This window comes from Salvelinus sp. IW2-2015, linkage group LG18, assembly GCF_002910315.2.
Source record: "Salvelinus sp. IW2-2015 linkage group LG18, ASM291031v2, whole genome shotgun sequence".
Classification (NCBI taxonomy): Eukaryota; Metazoa; Chordata; class Actinopteri; order Salmoniformes; family Salmonidae; genus Salvelinus; species Salvelinus sp. IW2-2015.
This window is the reverse complement of record NC_036858.1, coordinates 21,703,244-21,726,285: the sequence shown is the minus strand read 5'-3', so window position 1 is coordinate 21,726,285 and position 23,042 is coordinate 21,703,244. Positions and strand designations below refer to the sequence as shown.

The window sequence follows — 23,042 nt, the reverse complement described above, 5'->3', positions numbered from 1 at the left end:
AAAGTATAAATTGTATCAAAAATGTTGTATGCAAGCAAAGTATTGTATGCAATCAATCTAATCCAGATCAGTTCACACGTTTTAATGTTTGAATGGCCTTTCTAGTTTAAACAGCGTAAGAGTAGCATCTCTAGAGGGTTAATGGCTGTGATAAGAGAAAACTGAAGATGGATCAACAACATTGTAGTTACTCCACAATACAAACCTAATTGACAGAGTGAAAAGGAAGCCTGTAAATAAAAATATTCAAAAAAAATGCATCCCGTTTGCAATAAGGCACTAAAGTAATACTGCAAATCATTTGCAAAGAAACACATTTTTTGTCCTAAAACACAAGGCCAAATATACACTGCAGTTCCTTACCAAGACAACATTGAATGTTCATGAGTGGCCTGGCTAGTTGACTTAAATTCGTCTTGAAAATATATGGCAAGACATGAAAATGGCTGTCTAGCAATGATCAACAACTAAATATTGAACAATCTAGGTGTTCAAAAGTTTGAAGAAACTTACACAGAAAGACTCACAGCTGTAATCGCTGCCAGAGTGATTCATGTATTGACTCAGGGGGTAGAATACTTATCTAAATCAAGATAGTGTTTTATTTTCCTTTTTATTTATGTTTGAATTTTCTTGCACTTTGACAGAATATTTTGTGTAGATCGTTGACAAAAAAAATGACATACTTTATAATGCCACTTTCTAACAACAAATTGTGAAAAAAAGTCAAGGGGTGTGAATACTTTCTGAAGGCACTATAGTACACCATTACACAGGTCTATACCCTACCCAGCACCTTCATTTCAGCAGCAACATTTTTCTTGGACAAACTTTCTGAATCCCAAAATCGATCCCTTGACTCTACTCCCTACCACGCTTATAGACCTGAGAGGATTGGATAGGTGGAAGCAATATGGCGACTTCTCAACACAGCCTTTTATCATAATGCTTTACCAATCCTCTCAAATCTACAAGTGCCTACTGTCAGCACTACTGCTTTTGAAAACTGTTCTCGATCATGGTTTCTTCTCATTGGTCCACGAGGACAACATTATCCAGCCAGGGAGTGAACGCTGAAGGGAAGCTGTGTGTAAACATATCAATATTCCATAAATTGTATTTTTGGTCAGCTACAATGACAATACAGAGTGAAGAAAGTGATGTAGATTTAAAAACACATTTTAAAAGGTATTTTTATTTATTGTAGTCTGAATTAGTCTCATCGCAGCATACAGTTAAGTCTTGTCTTATGAAAGAGTGGGTTTTTGAAAACGAGATGAGATAGTTATGATGAGTGATGCATTCAATCTCATACATACATACATACATACATACATACATACTATTGGCCAGTAGACCTTTAAATAAAGTTGTGAAATCCATTGTACCATATCACAGTAATTTATTAAGACTTAAGTGAACTAGATGCCATGCCTATGCATTACATCTCTAGTTTAGATAGATAATAACTGTGCTTGATTTGATGTTTTTCCTCAATTAATAATCCTGAACTGGTGCTCGCAACTTGAAAAAGTTAGGAGCACAGCATAACATTTAAGAGCACCAGAAAAGTGGATATAGCCTACACGAATTCAAACTACTTCTGAAGCACATGTCGTGCCCTAGAAACTAATAGGTAACCCTGTAAACACATTTGTTTATTATAAAAAAAAGCTAAAATTGATACAAATACCTGTCATTGAAATTACATGAGTAGGTTTCTACATAGTTTGGGCATTTTTTTTGCCTAATTCCATTTTGTCCCAAATTAAACCACGTCATGAGGGCACTTTTGAGGTCAGGAAAAATCAAAGAAATGTAAATTTTGAGTGTAGCGACATGCACCTACTGCAATACATAGACTGTTGTTTGGTTAGCGGAGTTTCTATAGTCTACGTGTGCAATCAACAAAACAAAACAATTGCAGGTAGCCTGGCGTAGGAGCATTGGGCCAGTCTCTCTCTAAGGCAATAGGAAACAATGGTACAGTGAAGTCTAATCATTACAACAATTATCTGCGTGATTATTTTTCTAGGCACACTGGTGCTCCCAAATAAAAAATCCAGGTCGCACAGCAAAATATTAAGGAGCATACGTGACCAAAATAGTTGCAATTTAAAACCCCGCATGCCTCGTTGATTACAGTATCATTGAAAAAAACAAAACATAGTGAGGTTCCCTATTAGACATTAAACGTAAATGCTTATTTAACCCATTCCCCCTCACATACTGTTGTTTTGGTACTGAACAGTTGATCAAATATGGTCATACAAAATAGTAAACATTATGATAGAAGGGATACTCAGAATTTGTACATTTTCCACAGCGAACCCTTATACAGTAGGTSGATCAGTCCCTCTTTAGCACAAGTCCATCATCTCCTGCAGGGACTCCTGCAAGGACAGCTGCAGTTCCACAGACTGCAGAGAGGAGGCACCACCTTCCACCGCTATTGACTTCAGTAGCTCCAGAGCGGTTAACACCACCTGATAGAGAGAAAGCGTATGAGTAAAAAAAAAAAAAAAAACATGCAGAGAAAACAAAACAGAATCTCACTTCCAAACACCTAAAGGAGTGTGTGCAGGGGCGGACTCACAGTACGGGACCGCTGAGTGCTGAAACGTGTAGCACGTTGATGGGTTTGGATTTCTGAGCTTTAACTATTAATCATCATTAGTTATATTATTAATCATTAGTTATAATAGAGACATGAGAGGTGCCGTACTTAAGCTTGGGAGGGGATGGGTGCAGGGAAAACGGTCACGTGGCAGTACTGATAAGGGGAGGAACCGTTTAAGGTCCATATCACTTAGCTCCTTGCCTAGCAATAATGATGCAATGTTTAGCAATAAGGAGGAGACTGGAATCATGTCTTTGTCAATTCAGCTCTTCGATCCTCTGGGAAGAATAAACTTGGTTTTAGCTTCACAGTGTCTGTTGAGTTCTTACTACAATAAATAGAACCTAACAGCGTAAAAATAGTCAAAATAAAACATAATCAAAAGTAAGTTTGAAAGACACTGAGGCGCAGTGTTTTTACAGCTAATGCCGGTTTGCCTGAGGCTGATGCCGTGCAGGTGTTTGTACACATGCATATACACACACTCTCATTCAAATGCACACATACACGGATACACACACACATGTAAATAGTGCCAGACATGCACTCAAACATACACAATTGGCCTTGCTGTTATGATTTTAGTTGTCCTTGATCTCCTTTGTTTTTTGCATTGTTATTTTCTGTAGTCCTTTGTCTTTTTCCTCTTTAGTAAATTTTTCTTGGTTGTTGGTGGGTTCTTGGGGGGGTGGAATTCTTTACATTTTTAAATTAAAAACATTTGGGGGGGGTCGAGACTGTGGGAGGGATCTCGGATGGTTGAGGGACAGCTCTTGGGGAACTGTGGGGGGGATCTTGGAGGGTTCGGGTCCCCGTTTTTGGCCTTGTGGGAGATCTGTCGACGTGCCTTTGAGCAGGGCGTTTACCCTGGATGCTTTTGTGTGTCGCTCTGAATGGGAGTCTGTTGGATGACTGGTGTGGTGTAGTTGTTGAGCGGCTTCACTGCAAGTATATTGTATGTTTTGGATATTCAATAAAATAAAAAATTKTAATTGTGTCGAAAAAAYGATGTGCATTGTTTTCGATTGCGGTTTTGTCAGTCCCTTCTAAAGTGTCCTGTATGGCTTGGAAACTTTGTATAGGGAAATAGCAGACATATATTTCCTGAGAGTTTCAACTTTCAGGAATGGGGTCATAATAGCTAAATAGCCCCAACCGTAGAGCCGATTTCGGAGGAAGAAAACAGAAACCGCTCCGCTTGTCACAACCGCTAATAGTGCACATCGTAGGTTACTAACAAGCGTAGGTGGACCTCGAGTGGAGGAGAAAGGCAAGATAACAGAAATGATGTATTATTAAACAAAATTATGCCAAGTTCACGAGACCTGTCTATGACTGTGTGTGTGTCTCACCTCGACCATGACCAGTTTCTTCTCCCAGGGTCTGTTGTCCGGGTCTGGCCACTTCTCACCCAGACAGAAGAATAGAGAAAAGGGGGGACATTCTCCTCCATGATTGTGCATGAACTTCAACAGCCCTGGAGAAAGATGGGAAGAGGGTGAAGGGATTCGAAGGTCAGTGCCAGAGAACTACACATCCACCTGAAAGACTGAATCACTCTCTCTGAAACCTATAAAAAAGGGGCAGTTCAGTATTTTACAACTTATTGTTAGATGTTCCTAACAGGGCTCCCGAGTGACGCAGCGGTCTAAGGCACTGCATCTCATTGCTAGAGGCGTCACTACAGACCCTGGGTCGATTACAGGCTGTATCACAACTGGCCGTGATTGGGAATCCCATAGGGCGGTGCAAAATTGGCACAGAGTTGTTCGGGTTAGGCCGTCATTGTAAATAAGAATTTGTCCTTAACTGACTTGTCTAGTTAATTAAAGGTTAAAGAAAAAAAAGAAAAGGAAAAAATGTTTCCAACCCTGAAAGTTGTCTATGGGCCAGGAGAATCTGTAAAGCCAAAATCACACAGGGGACGTCCGTCGATGGCATGAATTTGCAAGTGAGAGAATCACAAGCATTAATTCACATACACAGCATTGTGTACACCTGCGTTGTCATGAAAAGTCATTCGAAAATGTTGTACTCTCTCTTGAAACTCGGAGCTACCGCATTCCTCAAGTTTTACAGCCGTAGCCTGGGCTACATCCCTATGATCAAAATTAACATAGGTAGGCTGCTGCATTGTGTTCAAATCGGTAGCCTATTTGTCAGATAGGCCTAAACCATAGCCTACAGAACGTTGAAGTCGGAAGTTTACATTCACCTTAGACAAATACATTTTAACTCAGTATTTTCACAATTCCTGACAGTTAATCAGAGTAAAAATTCCCGGTCTTAGGTCAGTTAGGCCCACCACTCTATTTTAAGAATGTGAAATGTCAGAATAATAGTAGAGAATGATTTCTTTCAGCTTTTATTTCTTTCATCACATTCCCAGTGGGTCAGAAGTTTACATACACTCAATTAGTGTTCGGTAGCATTGCCATTAAATTGTTTAACTTGGGTCAAACGTTTTGGGTAGCCTTCCACAAGCTTCTCACAATAAGTTGGGTGAATTCTAGCCCATTCCTCCTGACAGAGCTGGTGTAACTGAGTCAGGTTTGTAGGCCTCCTTGCTCGCACATGCTTTTTCAGTTCTTCCCAAAAATGTTCTATGGGATTGAGGTGAGGGCTTTGTGCTGGCCACTCCAATACTTTGACTTTGTTGTCCTTAAGCCATTTGCCACAACTTTGGAAGTATGCTTGGGGTCATTGTCCATTTGGAAGACCCATTTGCGACCAAGCTTTAACTTCCTGACTGATGTCTTGAGATGTTGCATCAATATATCCACATAATTTTCCTACCTCATGATGCCATCTATTTTGTGAAGTGCACCAGTCCCTCCTGCAGCAAAGCACCCCCACAACATGATGCTGCCACCCCTGTGCTTCACGGTTGGGATGGTGTTCTTCAGCTTGCAAGCATCCTCCTTTTTCCTCCAAACATAACGATGGTCCTTATGGCCAAGCAGTTCTATTTTTGTTTCATCAGACCAAAGGACATTTCTCCAAAAAGTACAATATTTGTCCCCATGTGCAGTTGCAAACCGTAGTCTGGCTTTTTTATGCCGGTTTTGGAGCAGTGGCTTCTTCCTTGCTGAGCGGCCTTTCAGGTTATGTCGATATAGGACTCTTTTTACTGTGGATATAGATACTTTTGTACCCATATCCTCCAGCATCTTCACAAGGTCCTCTGCTGTTGTTCTGGGATTGATTTGCACCTTTCGCACCAAAGTACGTTCATTTCTAGGAGCGAGAACATGTCTCTTTCCTGAGCGGTATGACAGCTGCGTGGTCCCATGTTGTTTATACTTGCGTACTATTGTTTGTACAGGCATTTGGAAATTGCTCCCAAGGATGAACCAGACTTGTGGAGGTCCACAATTTCTTTTCTGAGGTTGATTTCTTTTGATTTTCCCATAATGTCAAGCAAAGAGGCACTGAGTTTGAAGGTAGTCCTTGAAATACATCCACAGGTACACCTCCAATTGACACAAATTATGTCAATTAGCCTATCAGAAGTTTCTAAAGCCATGACATCATTTTCTGGAATTTTCCAAGCTGTTTAAAGGCACAGTCAACTTAGTGTATGTAAACTTCTGACCCACTGAAATTGTGATACAGTGAATTATAAGTGAAATAATCTGTCTGTAAACAATTGTTGGAAAAATTATTTGTGTCATGCACAAAGTAGATGTCTTAACTGACTTGCCACAACTATAGTTTGCTAACAAGAAATTTGTGGAGTGGTTGAAAAACGAGTTTTAATGACTCCAACCTAAGTGTATGTAAACTTCTGACTTCAACTGTAGCCAAGTAGGGAAGTAGGAACAATTCTTTGAATTCCCTTTCTACAATTGACCCACACAAACTCTAGACCAGATTTGATTAATTTGAACCAAGGCACTCAATAACCATGCACTTTGAAATGTATCAATCAAATTGTCTGTCAGCAACAGTGATACCGACAAGGAATGACATTGACAATGTGATATATAATTCCGAAACACAATTCAGCTCGTGACGCAGTTGATGCTCACAGCCATTTGTTTTCTTTTATTCACTCCCATCCATTCTATTTCCAGCGGAAACACACTCATTCATGCGCATAAAAAAATAAAACGAAACACTACCCGTGTGATTTGGAAACTAAAAACTTCAGCTATCATAAGATCGATGTATAGCGGTAACTGTGAAATGGTTCCCGCCCGGGGGAGAGGGGGTGACTTTTCCAGAGCTAAACAACCGTATCCCGTTCTGCGCATGTTACTTTAGGCAAACAAAAACTACATAGTCACTGCTCCCCTTTCCCTTTTCTCATTGTCAATCGTGAGCGATAATTATTTAAATTTTATCAGTGAAATCTCCATGCAGCATCTGCATGGCAACCATATAATCTCATTCAGATTCATGGGAATATGCATTTAGATCTTCTTGAATTACGTAGTGTTGTTTCGTTACCTATTTTTTTTAGCAGATGGTGTTAAACTGTTGCCTATCTGTGTTTTGTTTCGAACAAAGCACATATTTTGCCCAGTGGCGTGCGCTGTTGAGTTTTTACAACATGTCGATCATGTCGTTTATAGTTACAGCAAACAAAAGAACTGGATGAGAACAGGAAGAGCGCCGGAAGCAGCAGCGGAGGGAGCAGGGGAGCTACGTAGAAAAAGTGTGTGGGAAGTAGCATATGCGCAGAAGGTACGGACGGCTGTTTAGCTTTCTGGAAGAGGTGTCCAGATAATCTGGTCATGCAGCCAATCCGTTTAGAAAATTGCAAGGTCGTTCCTATCACTCCCATTGATCTTTAGCTAGCGGTGGCTAAAGTTAGCTGAACTTTGTAGTGGGTGAAGCCGAAAGACGGACTACACTTTCTCCTGGCCCATAGACTACTTTAAGGTTGAGGAACCATCTTACATTTAGTAAATACTGAACCTCCCCTTTAAGAAGTTTCTCTGAAATGATTTTTTTACGTTTTTATCATCCCTCCTTTCTAAAAATGTTTATCAGTCTCAGTATATATTTTCCTCTTTCACCTCCATAGAAGTCCTTGGCCTGATATAGTCGTTCCGGGTATTTGGACACTGCCTGGGGCCTCCTGCTCTTGTCAAACTTGTCAAGGCTCCAGAAGGCCTTAATTCCACCCTTACGGAGTCCGTAGATAATGGACCCGGAGGCACCCACCTCCAGGCCCTCTCCCAGGAGAGACAGGATTTCTTGGGTCAGTTTGGCCTGAGTTTCGTCCTGGACAGGTGGTGGACTGGGCAGAGAGACCAGATTCAGGCCAGAGTCTGGGTCCAGAAGCGGTTGTGTAAGTTCAGGTCTAGTAGAGAGAGAGCTACCTATTAGTCCAACAGGGCTAATCGTCCTGGGTTCATAACCAAACACACAACAACAAAAATTACAAACATGTAGCCGAGCTGTGCTATATGCCATTTTACCTGTAGACTAATCTGAACCCTGCCTCGTTCTCAACCAGCTGCTCAAGCATCTTCACTCCCCGGTAGTATACAGAAACCCTGAAGTGAGTCTCTAGGGGAAGAAAGGAAAATAATAGATTGTTGTCAAGATGAGAGGAGGAACAACTAAACCTGGGGAAAGATAGTGTTCTGTGCATGACCATATACTGTCTAGATACAGCATTGAAATTATGGGTAACCCCACGGGAGTGGCACTCCCATAACAAAACAGGGTTGTTTCAGTAGAAATGGAGGGAAGAAGGATGTTCAACTTGTTCATGTAGAACACAGCCCTATAAGCATTTAAACTATTAACATTGGCACGCCCACAGTACAATGTACACTGCTCAAAAAAATAAAGGGAACACTAAAATAACACATCCTAGATCTGAATGAATGAAATATTCTTATTAAATACTTTTTTCTTTACATAGTTGAATGTGCTGACAACAAAATCACACAGAAATGATCAATGGAAATCAAATTTATCAACCCATAGAGGTCTGGATTTGGAGTCACACTCAAAATTAAAGTGGAAAACCACACTACAGGTTGATCCAACTTTGATGTAATGTCCTTAGAACAAGTCAAAATGAGGCTCAGTAGTGTGTGTGGCCTCCACGTGCCTGTATGACCTCCCTACAACGCCTGGGCATGCTCCTGATGAGGTGGCGGCTGGTCTCCTGAGGGATCTCCTCCCAGACCTGGACTAAAGCATCCGCCAACTCCTGGACAGTCTGTGGAACAACGGCGTTGGTGGATGGAGCGAGACATGATGTCCCAGATGTGCTCAATTGGATTCAGGTCTGGGGAACGGGCGGGCCAGTCCATAGCATCAATGCCTTCCTCTTGCAGGAACTGCTGACACACTCCAGCCACATGAGGTCTAGCATTGTCTTGCATTAGGAGGAACCCAGGGCAACCGCACCAGCATATGGTCTCACAAGGGGTCTGAGGATCTCATCTCGGTACCTAATGGCAGTCAGGCTACCTCTGGCGAGCACATGGAGGGCTGTGCGGCCCCCAAAGAAATGCCACCCCACACCATGACTGACCCACCGCCAAACCGGTCATGCTGGAGGATGTTGCAGGCAGCAGAACGTTCTCCACAGCGTCTCCAGACTCTGTCACATGTGCGTGTGTGGCGAATTTGCCAATCTTGGTGTTCTCTGGCAAATGCCAAACGTCCTGCACGGTGTTGGGCTGTAAGCACAACCCCCACCTGTGGACGTCGGGCCCTCATACCACTCTCATGGAGTCTGTTTCTGACCGTTTGAGCAGACACATGCACATTTGTGGCCTGCTGGAGGTCATTTTGCAGGGCTCTGGCAGTGCTCCTCCTTGCACAAAGGCGGAGGTAGCGGTCCTGCTGCTGGGTTGTTGCCCTCCTACGGCCTCCTCCACGTCTCCTGATGTACTGGCCTGTCTCCTGGTAGCGCCTCCATGCTCTGGACACTACGCTGACAGACACAGCAAACCTTCTTGCCACAGCTCGCATTGATGTGCCATCCTGGATGAGCTGCACTACCTGAGCCACTTGTGTGGGTTGTAGACTCCGTCTCATGCTACCACTAGAGTGAAAGCACCGCCAGCATTCAAAAGTGACCAAAACATCAGCCAGGAGCATAGGAACTGAGAAGTGGTCTGTGTTCACCACCTGCAGAACCACTCCTTTATTGGGGGTGTCTAGCTAATTGCCTATAATTTCCACCTTTTGTCTGTTCCATTTGCACAACAGCATGTGAAATTTATTGTCAATCAGTGTTGCTTCCTAAGTGGACAGTTTGATTTCACAGAAGTGTGATTGACTTGGAGTTACATTGTGTTGTTTAAGTGTTCCCTTTATTTTTTTGAGCAGTGTATAATGATATGTTTTTCTAAGATAGACTGTATTGACACCAACTACTGTGTGAAGAGAAGCCAATTGGCATTAACTTCAATTCCAACACCCACAACTAGTAATCCAATAATATTCAGAACTTACTAAAATTTTCGCCCACCATGGTTCTGGACAATTCATTTGTGAACTGCTCCACCACCTGCTGTTCATGGGCACCACCAACGGCTCCATCCATTGGATACACCGGTTGCGGGGGCAACACGGCTCCTCCCGATGCATCCTCCATTACAACCGGATACTTCTGTTGCCCTACCAAATCATGCCCTCCGATCGCGCCCTCCATTGGATATTGCCGTTCCTCGATGGGGAGTTCATAAACCTGAATAGCCTCTGCAGAAGAGGTTGGAAGAGTGGAGAGAAAGACTTGGATAATAGCCTATATCATGATAATCATTATGGGCCGGTTTCCCGGACACAGATTAAGCCTAGTCCTAGGGCTTCCTAGTCCAGAAAAAGGCTTAAAAGATGCACTATGCTGAAATCACTCCGTTATTTCCTGGTTGATAAAATTCGAATAGTTCACCTAATTTCAGTTTAGGTGACAAAACAATCAAGTATAGTGTATAGAATCATTGTACCATCGCAACCGCTGTGAAATATATTTTTCATAACTACTGGTAGCTCGCGATTCACCTGTTGGAGACCCCTGGTCTAGAGTGCCACATTGGAACGGTTGGCTCCCACCTGTTTGTTCAATGTTCAACCCTTGCAGACATTCCTGAAGTATATCCTGGTTGAAAGTGGTTGAGATCCCCTCTGCTGGTGAGTAGTTGTGGGAAAGATGAGTGAAGACATAACATGAGATAACAAAAGAGACATAGTGCATTTCACAAATGTAAATTTACCCTACTTTTAGATTGCATTAAACATCATCCACTTCCTGAAAGCTTGTCGTTAAATTGTCACGTTAAACTTTTATCTGCATTACCTGTGTGTACAGTTTCTTCTGCTGCATGGTAAAGGTCATTCAAAAATGTTAGACTCTAAAAGAGCAGAGTTGGGGAAAAATAAGTGTTTAAAAAAGATTTTACAGTACAGGTACTGCATTCCATTCACAAGTGAGAATTCTTATAAGCACACTCACTTCTTGTAATGGACTGGGATCTTGATACAGATCATGTTCTGGGTGCTGAGATCCTTTAGAGATGGACAAGTTTGAAAACAAAATGATTGAGTGTCATTTCATGTTGTTTCAGAACTGAAGTTCTGCTACTAACTTACGTCTCCATTTAGATATGTAATATTGTTGCAACTTTCAGTAAATGTTTACCTCTTGGCCATTTGCTGTATATTAAAGAGAACGTGTTCTATTTGACTCATATTTCACTCCTATGTCACACCCATATGTCATTGTTTTAATAATGAATCAAGCATTGAATTGTTGTTTTCCTTTGTATTTTTTGGTTGGTGCTTTACCTCCCGTGGATGCCTCATCTGGCCACTGGAACAGTTTGTTGGGGTTGGCTGCATCATTTTTGTTGTCAAGGAGCATTTTGAACCCCTTGGCTCGGAGGGCAGAACGGAAGTTTCTCTTCCAAATGGAGGGGTCGCCTTGAACCCTACCATTGCTAACCTCAGCCCACGCCTAAGGAGAAGTGGGGGCTGTATCATACCTTCTGTATTTTTGAAAGTTATTTATCTTGAAAACTTGATTGCTGACATGCAACACATTCTGGGACTATAAACAATGGACTAATGAAACAAATACTGTACCAAAATATAGTTTTTGGGAGGAACTTTGCTTTAAGTTTTGGGGAGCAGTAAATGGTGAGTAACACTGTTATTATTTATTTTTGTAAGTGAGGAGCGAGATATTAACTTTACCTTGAAAATAAGTACATCATCGCTGCAGGAATCCTGCCTCAAAGCGTGTTTCCAAGGGATGCAGAACTCTGTTCTCTCCTGATTGGTCCAGGTAACCCCTGGATACTGGCCACTATTTATCTGTTCGCGCAGCCATGGGATGAGGAGCGGTTTGGATTGAGACATTTTTTTATCTAAGAGTTAAAGAAGAGGATTTGTTAATTTGTGACAGCCTGTGTCCACTGGGAACAATATGTATTAAATAAATTGTGGTCAGTATCTTTCTGTAAATCACAGATTTACAAAAGTTATTTATTTTTTACTACTCCCTTTAAAAAATATATGAATAAACCAGACATGCATGTACATTCACAGACTGCAAATGATAGAAGCGATAGAATGAATAAAAGTTAAAGTAACAGTCATAGGGGTCATCATATTACAAAAATGCACGCGTTTTAAAATCAGAGATAATCAAAATATAGCCTAGCATTCAGATTAGACGATACATAAACATGGGAAATTATAAAACAGGGGTTGAGTATACTTTGTGTAAAAATAAATTGAGCAATGCAACACAAATTACACATCTATGGATCTATCTATGTATTTTAAAACTGCTAGGATTCTGGTTTAGGCTGAGTCTCATGATAGATTATGGATTTTAAAGAAATGCAACTCCACTGTATCTGTATCATAAATGTATTCATTGTGCATGTTATGGGTAATCCTAGCTACTCTTTGCTAGTTCAGGACCGCAATAAATCATTCCCAGAGATTGTAGCGAGGTGTAATAACAGACTTCGATTTTATTAATTTGTCACTTTACCACACACACAGGTAATTGACATTTGCATTAGATTGAGTAACGCAACAGTGCTAGCAAAGAATTGCACATTTAAAGGTTATTTTACCTGGTCTTCGGAGTGTGCCGACGTTCACGAATCAGTATTGTCTGGATTAAAGTAAAGCTCAGTCTGGTAATTATCCTTAGATATATTATGCAAAAAAACTGAAGTGTGTCGACCGTGACTACAGAAACTGCCATCAAATTCAAACCGAGGTATCTGTATGTCCTATCAAGCGAATAATTTCTTGGGAAATCCAGTGTCTTCAGTTTCGTTTTCCAGTTTATACGTCACAAACAGCTCTGAGGTAACTTCCTTTTTGTGATCTATCCAATACCACTAGGTGGCATAGTTACACTATTTCAAAATCAAATCACATTTTATTGGTCGCCTAAACATATTTTGCAGATGTTATCGTAGGTGCAGTAATCAAGAACAATACACACAAATTCCCCCAAATAATTCAGAAATTAAGCAAATACCTGAACGAGCAATGATTCCGGGAATATAAATATATATGATGGCGTGTGTATATAGAGTATATGGACAGTATAGGAATTTAAAAAGGTGTGTACAGCAGTAGTTGTACAGGATGAGCCACGACTAGAATACAGTAATATACATGTGAAGTGGGTAAAACAACAGTATGTAAACATTAAAGTGACCAGTGCTCAATGACTATGTGCAGTACATTAGTCAGCAGTCTCTAAAGGTGAAGGGTAGAGTACCAGGTTGTAACTGGCTAGTAACAGTGACTAAGTTCAGGGCAGGGTACTGGGCGTAGGCTGGCTATTGGTGACTATTTACAGTGGTGTAAAGTATTTTCAAGTAGTACTTTCAAGTATTTTCACTTAATTATTTTTMGGGGGTATCTGTACTTCACTATATTTTTGACAACTTTTACTTCACTACATTTCTAAAGACAATCATGTACTTTTTACTCCATACATTTTCCCTGACACCCAAAAGTACTCGTTACATTTGGAATGCTTAGCAGGACAGTAAAACTAATTCACACACTTATCAAGAGAACATCCCTGGTCATCCCTACTGCCTCTGATCTGGTGGACTCACTCAACACATGCTTCYTTTGTAACTGATGTCTGAGTGTTAGAGCATAGAAGCTGTTTTTCAGTCTCTCGGTCCCAGCTTTGATGCACCTGTACTATCTCTGCCTTCTAGATCAGGGCTTAATGTCTGCTGGTTTTTGTATTTTACTTTCAATTAAGACCTAGACAACCAGGTAAGGAGTTCCCTTACTAAATCAGTGAACTTAATTCAATCAATCAAGTACAAGGGAGCGAAAACCCGCAGACACTCTGCCCTCCGTGGAATGAGTTTGACACCTGTGTTCTAGATGGTAGTGGGGTGAACAGGCCTCCCGAGGTTGAAGAGGAGCTGTTGTTACAACTTCTTCACCACACTGTCTGTGTGTATGGACTATTTCAGGTTGTCAGTGACGTGCACGCCGAAGGAACTTAAACCTTTTCACCTGCTCTCTGCTGAAGTRCACAATCAGCTCCTTCATTTTGTTGACGGAGATGGAGGTTAATTTCCTGGCACCACTCTGCCAAGGCCTTCACCTCCTCCCTGTAGGCTGTCTCATCGATGTTGGTAAACAGGCCTACCACTGTTTTCGTCTGCAATCTTGATGATTGAATTTGAGACATGCGTGGACACGCAGCCATGGGCGAACAYGGAGTACAGGAGGGGGCTGAGCAGGCACCCTTGTTATGCTCCAGTGTTGAYGATCAGCGTAGCGGAGGAGTTGTTGCATTTCATATACATTGATTTCAACAACAAATTGTTCTTTGCCGTTTTTATTCATTTTTCAAATACAGGGTTAATAATGTACAGAAGAAAACAATGTGTCAACAACTGTACAATATTTACAAAGACTTTATTTCGAAGGAAAATTTGATTGACTTTTTCTTGGAAACATAGTAATATGACCAAACATCAAACTGATAAAAATGAAATGAATATTTCCTTTTTAAATATTACTTATTTATAACCACTCGTGTGTAAGGGAACTGGATACGGTTATTAGTTTCTTTCATTTTTAACCTGCATGATTATGATGAATGAACTAAAGCACTACAATGTCTACATTTCAAATATACTCTCCCATTCTCCCCTTTTACAGACATAGTTGATAACATGTTTTTTGTCTCGTCCTCAAATCTTTTGTATAGAAAAAAAAGGAAGACAGCTCGGATATGTGGGTGCACGATTTTATGTATAACCTGTGAAAAATGTTACTTAAAATGCTAAGGCGGCATCCCAGCGCTTGTGAGAGTTTATATTAAAAACCTCATAAATAATACAAATGTGTTTATATACTACCACATAGCGCGCCGGTACTGCCGACTACTGTCYCATAGAGCGAGCGAGAATTAACACCTTTATGTTGCATCCGTTCCCATATAGTCACACCGCTCACTGCACTCCTCTAACACAATGTTTTAAAAAGCATTCTCGCCAACGTCCACTCGTTAAAAGCCGTTAGAGTCTTTAAAAGATAATTTATGTAAAAACYAAACAGTAATAGATTCTCTCTGAACTGTTTGGGACTGACACAGTTTTACAATGTCAGTATGACAATCCTCCGTGACTTGGTGCAATACCTCATCCATCTGCCTTGTCTATCCTCTGTGACCTTAACGTCGGTCTTTGTCTCCTGATTGGTCAGTCTCCTCTCTTAGCCCATCAGGAACGACCCCAGCACCTGTGGGTCATCATCCATTCTCAAGGTCAAGTAACTCTATATTTTAGTAATTGAGCAACTAAGGAGAGGTCACTCTCCAAGGTCACACCTACCAACCCTCTTGTTCCTAGAGTGGCCTTTCAAGTTGTCCCTCAGACCCACACGACTCCAGGTGGGATGGGGCCTCTATACAACTCTATTCCCTCGTRTCCACTCGTTCACCAACCTCCGTTTCTGGGGCCCTAGTTTCTGTGCCTTATGTTATTTGGCTTGCCCCCTTTCTTTCTGTATTCTTTCCCCTTGGTCTGTCTCTCAGGCCTTGGTGCTGAGMGTGAGCAGCTCGATGAAGGAGTTGAAGAGTGTGTCCAGCCAGCCATGGTTGGCCATACACTGCTGCACCACCTCCTCCTGCCCAGGGTCCTCAGCTGCCTGCTCTATAGTATTGGTCTGCCAGGGAAGACAGAATATAAACACAATATATGATGTCTGCCAGGGAAAAAAATATAAGCACAATATARGTTTTGACTATGGTAATAGTATGTCTATTTGAKAAATAGAAGTTCATGTCTAGGCTATGGTGCATCTACCCAAGGAATAAACAATATTTGATGTATGCTGGGGAAACACAATATTAATATAAAACAAAATATTTAGAATTCCTATCAACCACTGTTGATTGGCAATGAAGTATGAATTTAATTTAGTTGACTATGTCAGCATGGGACATATAAAACACTATATATTACGACTCGTGTGTTTATTTGAAAAATATAAGGTTGTGTCTTTAAGCAATGGTACGGGAATTAAACATGGACTAATATTTCTGCTGGGTAAATTGAAAAAAAAATAAAGAACTGTTCTTGATACTATTTAAATATCGCAACATATTTAAATATCTATTACAATAATATAAAATACAGGTCGGATGTCCTTACCTCTTTCTTACAATGTAAGAAAGTATGATATTTATAATGATGCAGGGAGTGATAGAGGCTGTAGATCCGACATGACTCTGTTGACAGTTTAAGGTCCTGGCGGAAGACAGAGAGGTTCAACTAATAGTATAAAAACAATATATGAAAAAAAAACACACACCTAATCAAGGTTCAACAGCACGACATGGGAATACACACACAACACACACACTTTATCAACTTATAAGAGATGGACAACCAACCCCCCCCCCCCCCCCCACACACACACACACACACAGAGAATTACCAACAAACACACACACACACCTGTGGTTTGGGTAGGCTCTTCTTGACTCTGTTGAGAGTCTTGCGGTTGTAGCCCTCCCCACTGAACCGCACCCTCACAGCTCCTGAGTCCAGGGGGTCCCCCGCCATCTGAGGGTACGTGTGCAGGGCCTCCTAAACGGGTGGAGAGAGAGAAATTGGCAGGACAGAATGAAAGAACAGTAGATCTTGAATATTGAAAGGCTAGAACTTTTAGGTGCCCAATCCTTGTATCATTTGTCTTRGGAGGTTAAATAGAAACATAATATTCTATAAAACAAATAATAAATKAAATGTAAATTCATGAGAATCCTGCAAACAAATACATAAAACAGATGGACAGAGACACATACAGAGTGAAGAATACATTAGGAACACATGCTCTTGCCATGACAGACTGACCAGGTGAAAGCTATGATGCCTTATAGATGTCACTTAATGAATCTACTTTAAAATCAGTGTTGATGAAAGGGAGGAGACAGTTCAAGAATACTGTTTAAGCATTGAGACAATTGAGACATTGATTGTGTATGTGTGCCATTCAGAGGGTGAATGGGCAAGCAAAACGATTTAAGTGCCTTTGAACGGGGTATGGTAGTAGATGCCAGGCACACCGCGGTATAAAGGTGGTCAAGAACTGCACGCTGCTGGGTTTTTCACCCTCAAAAAGGACAGGTTTTACAAATGTTTTCAAATTTATAAAGAAAATCCAAAACAGAAATACGTTATTTACATAAGTATTCAGCTATTGAGCTCAGGTGCATCCTGTTTCCATTGATCAACCTTGAGATGTTTCTACAAACTTGATTGGAGTCCCCTGTGGTAAATTAATTTGATTGGACATTATTTGGAAAGGCACACACAGGTCTATATAAAGGTCCATAGTTGAGAGTGCATGTCAGAGCAAAAACCAAGACATGAGGTCGAAGAGAACCATAGAGCTGAGACAGGATTGTGTAGAGCACAGATCTGGGAAGGGTACCAAAACATTTCTGCAGCATTGAAGGTCTCAAGAAACAAGTAGCCTCCATCATTCTAAATGGAAGAGGTTCGGAACCATCAAGACTCTTCCTAAAGCTGGCAACCTGGCCAAACTGAGCAATCGGGGGAGAAGGGCCTTGGTCAGGGAGGTGACCAAGAACCCAATGGTCACTCTGACAGAGTTCCTATGTGGAGATGGGAGAACCTTCCAGAAGGACAACCATCTCTGCAGCAACTCAACCAATCAGGCCTTGGTAGAGCGGCCAGACGGAAACCACTGCTCAGAAAAATGCACGACAGCCCAATGTCTTTCATTTACATTTACATTTAAGTCATTTAGCAGACGCTCTTATCCAGAGCGACTTACAAGTTGGTGCATTCACCTTATGATGTCCAGCGGAACAACCACTCTACAACAGTGCATCTAACTCTAAGGGGGGGGGGTTAGAAGGATCACTCCATCCTATCCTAGGTACTCCCCAAAGAGGTGGGGTTTCAGGTGTCTCCGGAAGGTGGTGATCGACTCCGCTGACCTGGCGTCTTTCAGCGGCAGGGACTGGGAGTAGTCAGGATAGAGGGAAGCAAAGTTCAGATAGATCCTTGACAAAAACCTGCTCCAGAGAGCTCAGGATTTCAGACTGGGGCAAAGGTTTAGCTTCCAACAGGACAACAACCTTAAGCACACACACACAAAAAAACACAGAAGTGGCTTCGTCGGGACAAGTCCCTGAATGTACTTGAGTGGCCCAGCCAGAGTCAGGACTTGAACCCGATCGAACATCTCTGGAGAGACCTGAAAATAGGTGTGCAGAGACGCTCCCCATCCAACCTGACAGAGATTGCGAGGATCTGTAGAGAAGAATGGGAGAAACTACCCAAATACAGGTGTGCCAAGCTTGTACTGTCATACCCAAAAAGACTCGAGGCTGTAATCGCTGCCAAAGGTTCTTCAACAAAGTAATGGGTAAAGGGTCTGAATACTTATGTAAATGTGATTCCTGTTTATTCTTTATAAATTAAAAAAATATATAAAAAATAGAGTAACCTGTTCATGCTTTGTCATTATGGGGTATTGTGTGTAGATTGATTAGGGGGAAAAAACGATTAAATACATTTTCGAAGAAGGCTGTAACGTAACCAAATGTGGAAATAGTCAAGGGGTCTGAATACTTTCCGAATGCACTGTATATACACAGTACCAGTCAAACGTTTGGAAACCAACTCATTCCAGGGTTTTTCTTTATTTTCACTAATTTCTACATTGTAGAATAATAGTGAAGACATCAAAACTATGAAATAACACATATGAAGTCATGTAACCAAAAAATTGTTAAACAAATCAAAATGTATTTTATATTTGAGATTCTTCAAAGTAGCCACCCTTCGCCTGGATGACAGCTTTACACACTTGGCATTCTCTCAACCAGCTTCATGAGGTAACCTGGAATGCATTTCAATAAATAGGTGTGCCTAGTCAAAAGTTCATTTGTGGAATTTCTTTCCTTCTAAATGCGTTTGAGCCAATAAGTTGTGGTATACAGAATAGAGGTCGACCGATTATGATTTTTCAACGCCGATACCATTTATTGGAGGACCAAAAAAAGCCGAGACCGATATAAAAATCAGCCGATTTTAAAAGTTGAAATCGGAAGTTCACATACACTTAGGTTTGAGTCATTAAAACTCATTTCTTCAACCACTCCACAAATATTCCTGTTAACAAACTATAGTTTTGGGAAGTCGGTTAGGACATGTACTTTGTGCATGACACAAGTAATGTTTCCAACAATTGTTTACAGACAGATTATTTCACTGTATCACAATTCCAGTGGGTCAAAAGTTTACATACACTAAGTTGACTGTGCGATTTAAACAGCTTGGAAAATTCCAGAAAATTATGTCATGGCTTTAGAAGTTCTGATAGGCTAATTGACATGTCAATTGGAGGTGTACCTGTGGATGTATTTGAAGGCCTACCTTCAAACTCAGTGCCTCTTTGCTTGACATCATGGGAAAATCAAAAGAAATCAGCCAAGACCTCAGAAAAAAATTGTAGACCTCCACAATTCTGGTTCGTACTTGGGAGCAATTTTCCAAACGTTCATCTGTACAGACAATAGTACGCAAGTAAAAAACACATGGGCCAAGCAGCCGTCATACCGGTCAGGAAGGAGACGAGTTCGGTCTCCTAGAGATGAACGTACTTGGTGGGAAAAGTGCTAATCAATCCCAGAACAACAGCAAAGGACCTTGTACCCGTTTCCTCCATTTTCACAAAGTATCTATATCCACAGTAAAACGAGTCCTATATCGACATAACCTGAAAGGCGCTCGGCAAGGAAGAAGCCACTGCTCCAAAACCGCCATAAAATAGCCAAACTACGGTTTGCAACTGCACATGGGGAACAAAGATCGACTTTTTGGAGAAATGTCCTCTGGTCTGATGAAACAAAAATAGAAACTGTTTGGCCATAATGACCATCGTTATGTTTTTAGGAAAAAGGGGGGCTTGCAAGCCAAAGAACACCATCCCAACCGTGAAGCCTCATGTTGTGGGGGTGCTTTGCTGCAGGAGGGACTGGTGCACTTCACAAAATAGATGGCATCATGAGGTAGGAAAATTATGTAGATATATTGAAGCAACATCTCAAGACATCAGTCAGGAAGTTAAAGCTTGGTCGCAAATGGGTCTTCCAAATGGACAATGACCCCAAGCATACTTCCAAAGTTGTGAAGAAATGGCTTAAGGACAAAAAGTCAAGGAATTGGAGTGGCCATCACAAAGCCCTGACCTCATACCTATAGAAAATTTGTGGGCAGAACTGAAAAAGCATGTGCGAGCAAGGAGGCCTACAAACCTGACTCAGTTACACCAGCTCTGTCAGGTGGCAATGGGCCAAAATTCACCCAACTTATTGTGGGAAGCTACCCGAAACGTTTTGACCTAAGTTAAACAATATAAAGGCAATGCTACCAAATACTAATTACGTGTATGTAAACTTCTGACTCACTGGGAATGTGATGAAAGAAATAAAAGCTGAAATAAATAATTCTCTACTATTATCTGACATTTCACATTCCTTAAAATAAAGTGGTGATCCTAACTGTCCTAAGACAGGGAATTTTTACCTCTGATTAAATGTCAGGAATTGTGAAAAACTGAGTTTAAATGTATTTGGCGAAGATGTATGTAAACTTCCAACTTCAACGGTATATATTTGCAATAATGACAAATTACAACAATACTGAATATACCCTTATTTTAACTTAATATAATAAATAATAAAATCTATTTAGTCTCAAACAAATAATGAAACATGCTCAACCTTGGTTTAAATAATGCAAAAACACAGTGTTGGAGAAGAAAGTAAAAGTGCAATATGTGCAATGTAAGAAAGCTACATTTAAGGTTCCTTGCTCAGAACATATGAAAGCTGGTGGTTCAATATTCCCAGTTCTTCAATATTCCCAGTTAAGAGTTTTAGGTTGTAGTTATTATAGGAATCATGACGTGTCGATACCATTTGTATTTCATATACCTTTGACTATTGGATGTGTCTTATAGGCACTTTAGTATTGCCAGCCTTTCTTTATCTCAGGAGTTGATAGGCTTGAAGTCATTACAACGCTGTGCTTGAAGCATTGCTAAAAGCTGCTGGCTAATGCAGTAAAGTTTGATTGAATTCTTACGAGCCTGCAGCTGCCTACCACCGCTCAGTCAGACTGTCTATCAAATCATAGACTTTATTATATTATAATTAACACAGAAATACGAGCCTTTGGTCATTAATATGGTCAAATCCGGAAACTATCATTTCGAAAACAAACGTTTATGCTTTCAGTGAAATACGGAACCGTTCCGTATTTTATCGAACGGGTGGCAAACCATAAGTCTAAATATTGCTGTTACATTGCACAACCTTCAATGTTAGGTCATAATTATGTAAAATTCTGGCAAATTAGTTCGCAACGAGCCAGGCGGCCAAAACTGTTGCATATACCCTGACTCTGCGTGAATGAACGCAAGACAAGTGACACAATTTCCCTAGTTAATATTGCCTGCTAACATGAATTTCTTAACTAAATATGCAGGTTTAAAAAATATATACTTGTGTATTGATTTTAAAGAAGGGCATTGATGTTTATGGTTAGGTACATTCGTGCAACGATTGTGCTTTTGTTAAATCATCACCCGTTTGGCGAAGTAGGCTGTGATTCGATGATAAATTAACAGGCACCGCATGATTATATGCAACGCAGGACAAGCTTGTTAACCTAGTAACATCATCAACCATGTGTAGTTAACTAGTGATAATGTGAAGATTGATTGTTTTTTATAAGATAAGTTTAATGCTAGCTAGCAACTTACCTTGGCTCCTTGCTGCACTCGCGTAACAGGTGGTCAGCCTGCCACGCAGTTTCCTCGTGGAATGCAATGTAATCGGCGTCCAAAAATGCCGATTACCGATTGTTATGAAAACTTGAAAATCGGCCCTAACAAATCGGCCATGCTGATTAATCGGTCGACCTCTAATAGAGAAGATGGTCTTTTTCAAATAGGTCTAAGTCCATATTATGGCAAGAACAGCTGAAATAAGCAAAGAGAAACGATAGTCCATCATTACTTTAAGACATGAAGGTCAGTCAATCTGGAAAATTTAAAGAACTTTTAAATTTTCTTCAAGTGCAGTCGGAAAAACCAAGTGCTATGATGAAATTGGCTCCCATGAGGACCGCCACAGGATAGGAAGACCCAGAGTTACCTCTGCGCAGAGGAGAAGTTCATTGAGTTACCAGCCTCAGAAATTGCAGCCCAAATAAATGCTCCACAGACTTCACACACATCTCAACATCAATGTTCAGAGGAGACTGCATGAATCAGGCCTTCATGGTGAAATTTCTGCAAAGAAACCACTACTAAAGGACACCAATAATAAGAAGAGACTTGCTTGGACCAGAAAACACAAGCAATGGTCATAAGACTGGTGGAAATCTGCCTTTTGGTCTGATGAGTCCAAATGTTATATTTTTGGTTCCAACCGACTTGTCTTGTGAGATGCGGAGTAGGTGAACGGATTATCTCTGGTGTGTGGTTCCCACGTGAAGCATGGAGGAGGTGGTGTGATGGTGCTTGTCTGTGATTTATTTAGATTCAAGGCAATTAACCAGCATGGCTACCCCAGCATTCTGCGCAGCGACACGCCAACCCATCTGGTTTGCGCTTAGTGGGACTATAATTTGTTTTTCAACAGCACATGACCAACACACCTCCAGGGCTGGTTAGGGCTATTTGACCAAAGGAGAGTGATGGAGTGCTACATCAGATGACCTGGCATCCACAATCCCTGACCTCACTCCAATTGAGATGGTTTGGGATGAGTTGGACCGCAGAGTGAAGAAAAAGCAGCCAACAAGTGCTCAGCATATGAGGAACTCCTTCAAGATGTTGGAAAAGCATTCCAGGTGTAGCTGGTTGAGAGAATGCCAAGAGTGGTAAA

At 41.1% G+C, this 23,042-nt stretch overlaps 2 protein-coding genes across 6 annotated transcripts in view; both read right to left on the bottom strand.

Annotated features, from left to right (window-relative positions):
• Positions 1-1,671: 1,671 nt before the first annotated feature.
• On the bottom strand, positions 1,672-12,896 carry irf3 (interferon regulatory factor 3). Of its 4 annotated transcripts, none has more exons than XM_024008206.2 (11): positions 12,685-12,896; positions 11,792-11,964; positions 11,384-11,552; positions 11,052-11,104; positions 10,896-10,950; positions 10,601-10,726; positions 10,052-10,297; positions 8,050-8,140; positions 7,645-7,931; positions 3,973-4,097; positions 1,672-2,486 (listed from the first exon to the last, which is right to left on the bottom strand). In XM_024008206.2, exons 2-11 carry the CDS (start codon positions 11,954-11,956, stop codon positions 2,361-2,363), a joined length of 1,443 nt encoding a protein of 480 aa, XP_023863974.1. In that variant the 5' UTR covers positions 11,957-11,964; positions 12,685-12,896; the 3' UTR covers positions 1,672-2,360. The 4 variants fall into 4 exon arrangements, with proteins under 4 accessions (XP_023863974.1, XP_023863976.1, XP_023863975.1 ...); XM_024008208.2 differs by having other exon boundaries at positions 10,652-10,726; XM_024008207.2 differs by having other exon boundaries at positions 10,601-10,723.
• Positions 12,897-14,422: 1,526 nt separating this feature from the next.
• The window catches only part of LOC111977345 (proline-rich protein 12), a 50,569-nt gene continuing 41,949 nt past the window's right edge, over positions 14,423-23,042 (bottom strand). For both annotated transcript variants that reach the window (XM_024006724.1, XM_024006725.1), the window contains exons 13-15: positions 16,567-16,698; positions 16,261-16,356; positions 14,423-15,772 (exon numbers count right to left, since the gene is read on the bottom strand). In XM_024006724.1, the coding sequence (XP_023862492.1) occupies positions 15,638-15,772; positions 16,261-16,356; positions 16,567-16,698 (363 nt within the window). In that variant the 3' untranslated portion in view covers positions 14,423-15,637. The remainder of the gene's footprint in view (positions 15,773-16,260; positions 16,357-16,566; positions 16,699-23,042) is intronic.

Coding starts and splice junctions, on each gene's coding strand:
- irf3 (XM_024008206.2), bottom strand. CDS start 11,956: ATGTCTCAATCCAAACCGCTCCTCATCCCATGGCTGCGCGAACAGATA. Junction 11,105..11,383: donor AGATGAGGCATCCACGGGAG/GTAAAGCACCAA, acceptor CCATCTCTAAAG/GATCTCAGCACCCAGAACAT. Junction 10,727..10,895: donor AGAAGAAACTGTACACACAG/GTAATGCAGATA, acceptor ACTACTCACCAG/CAGAGGGGATCTCAACCACT.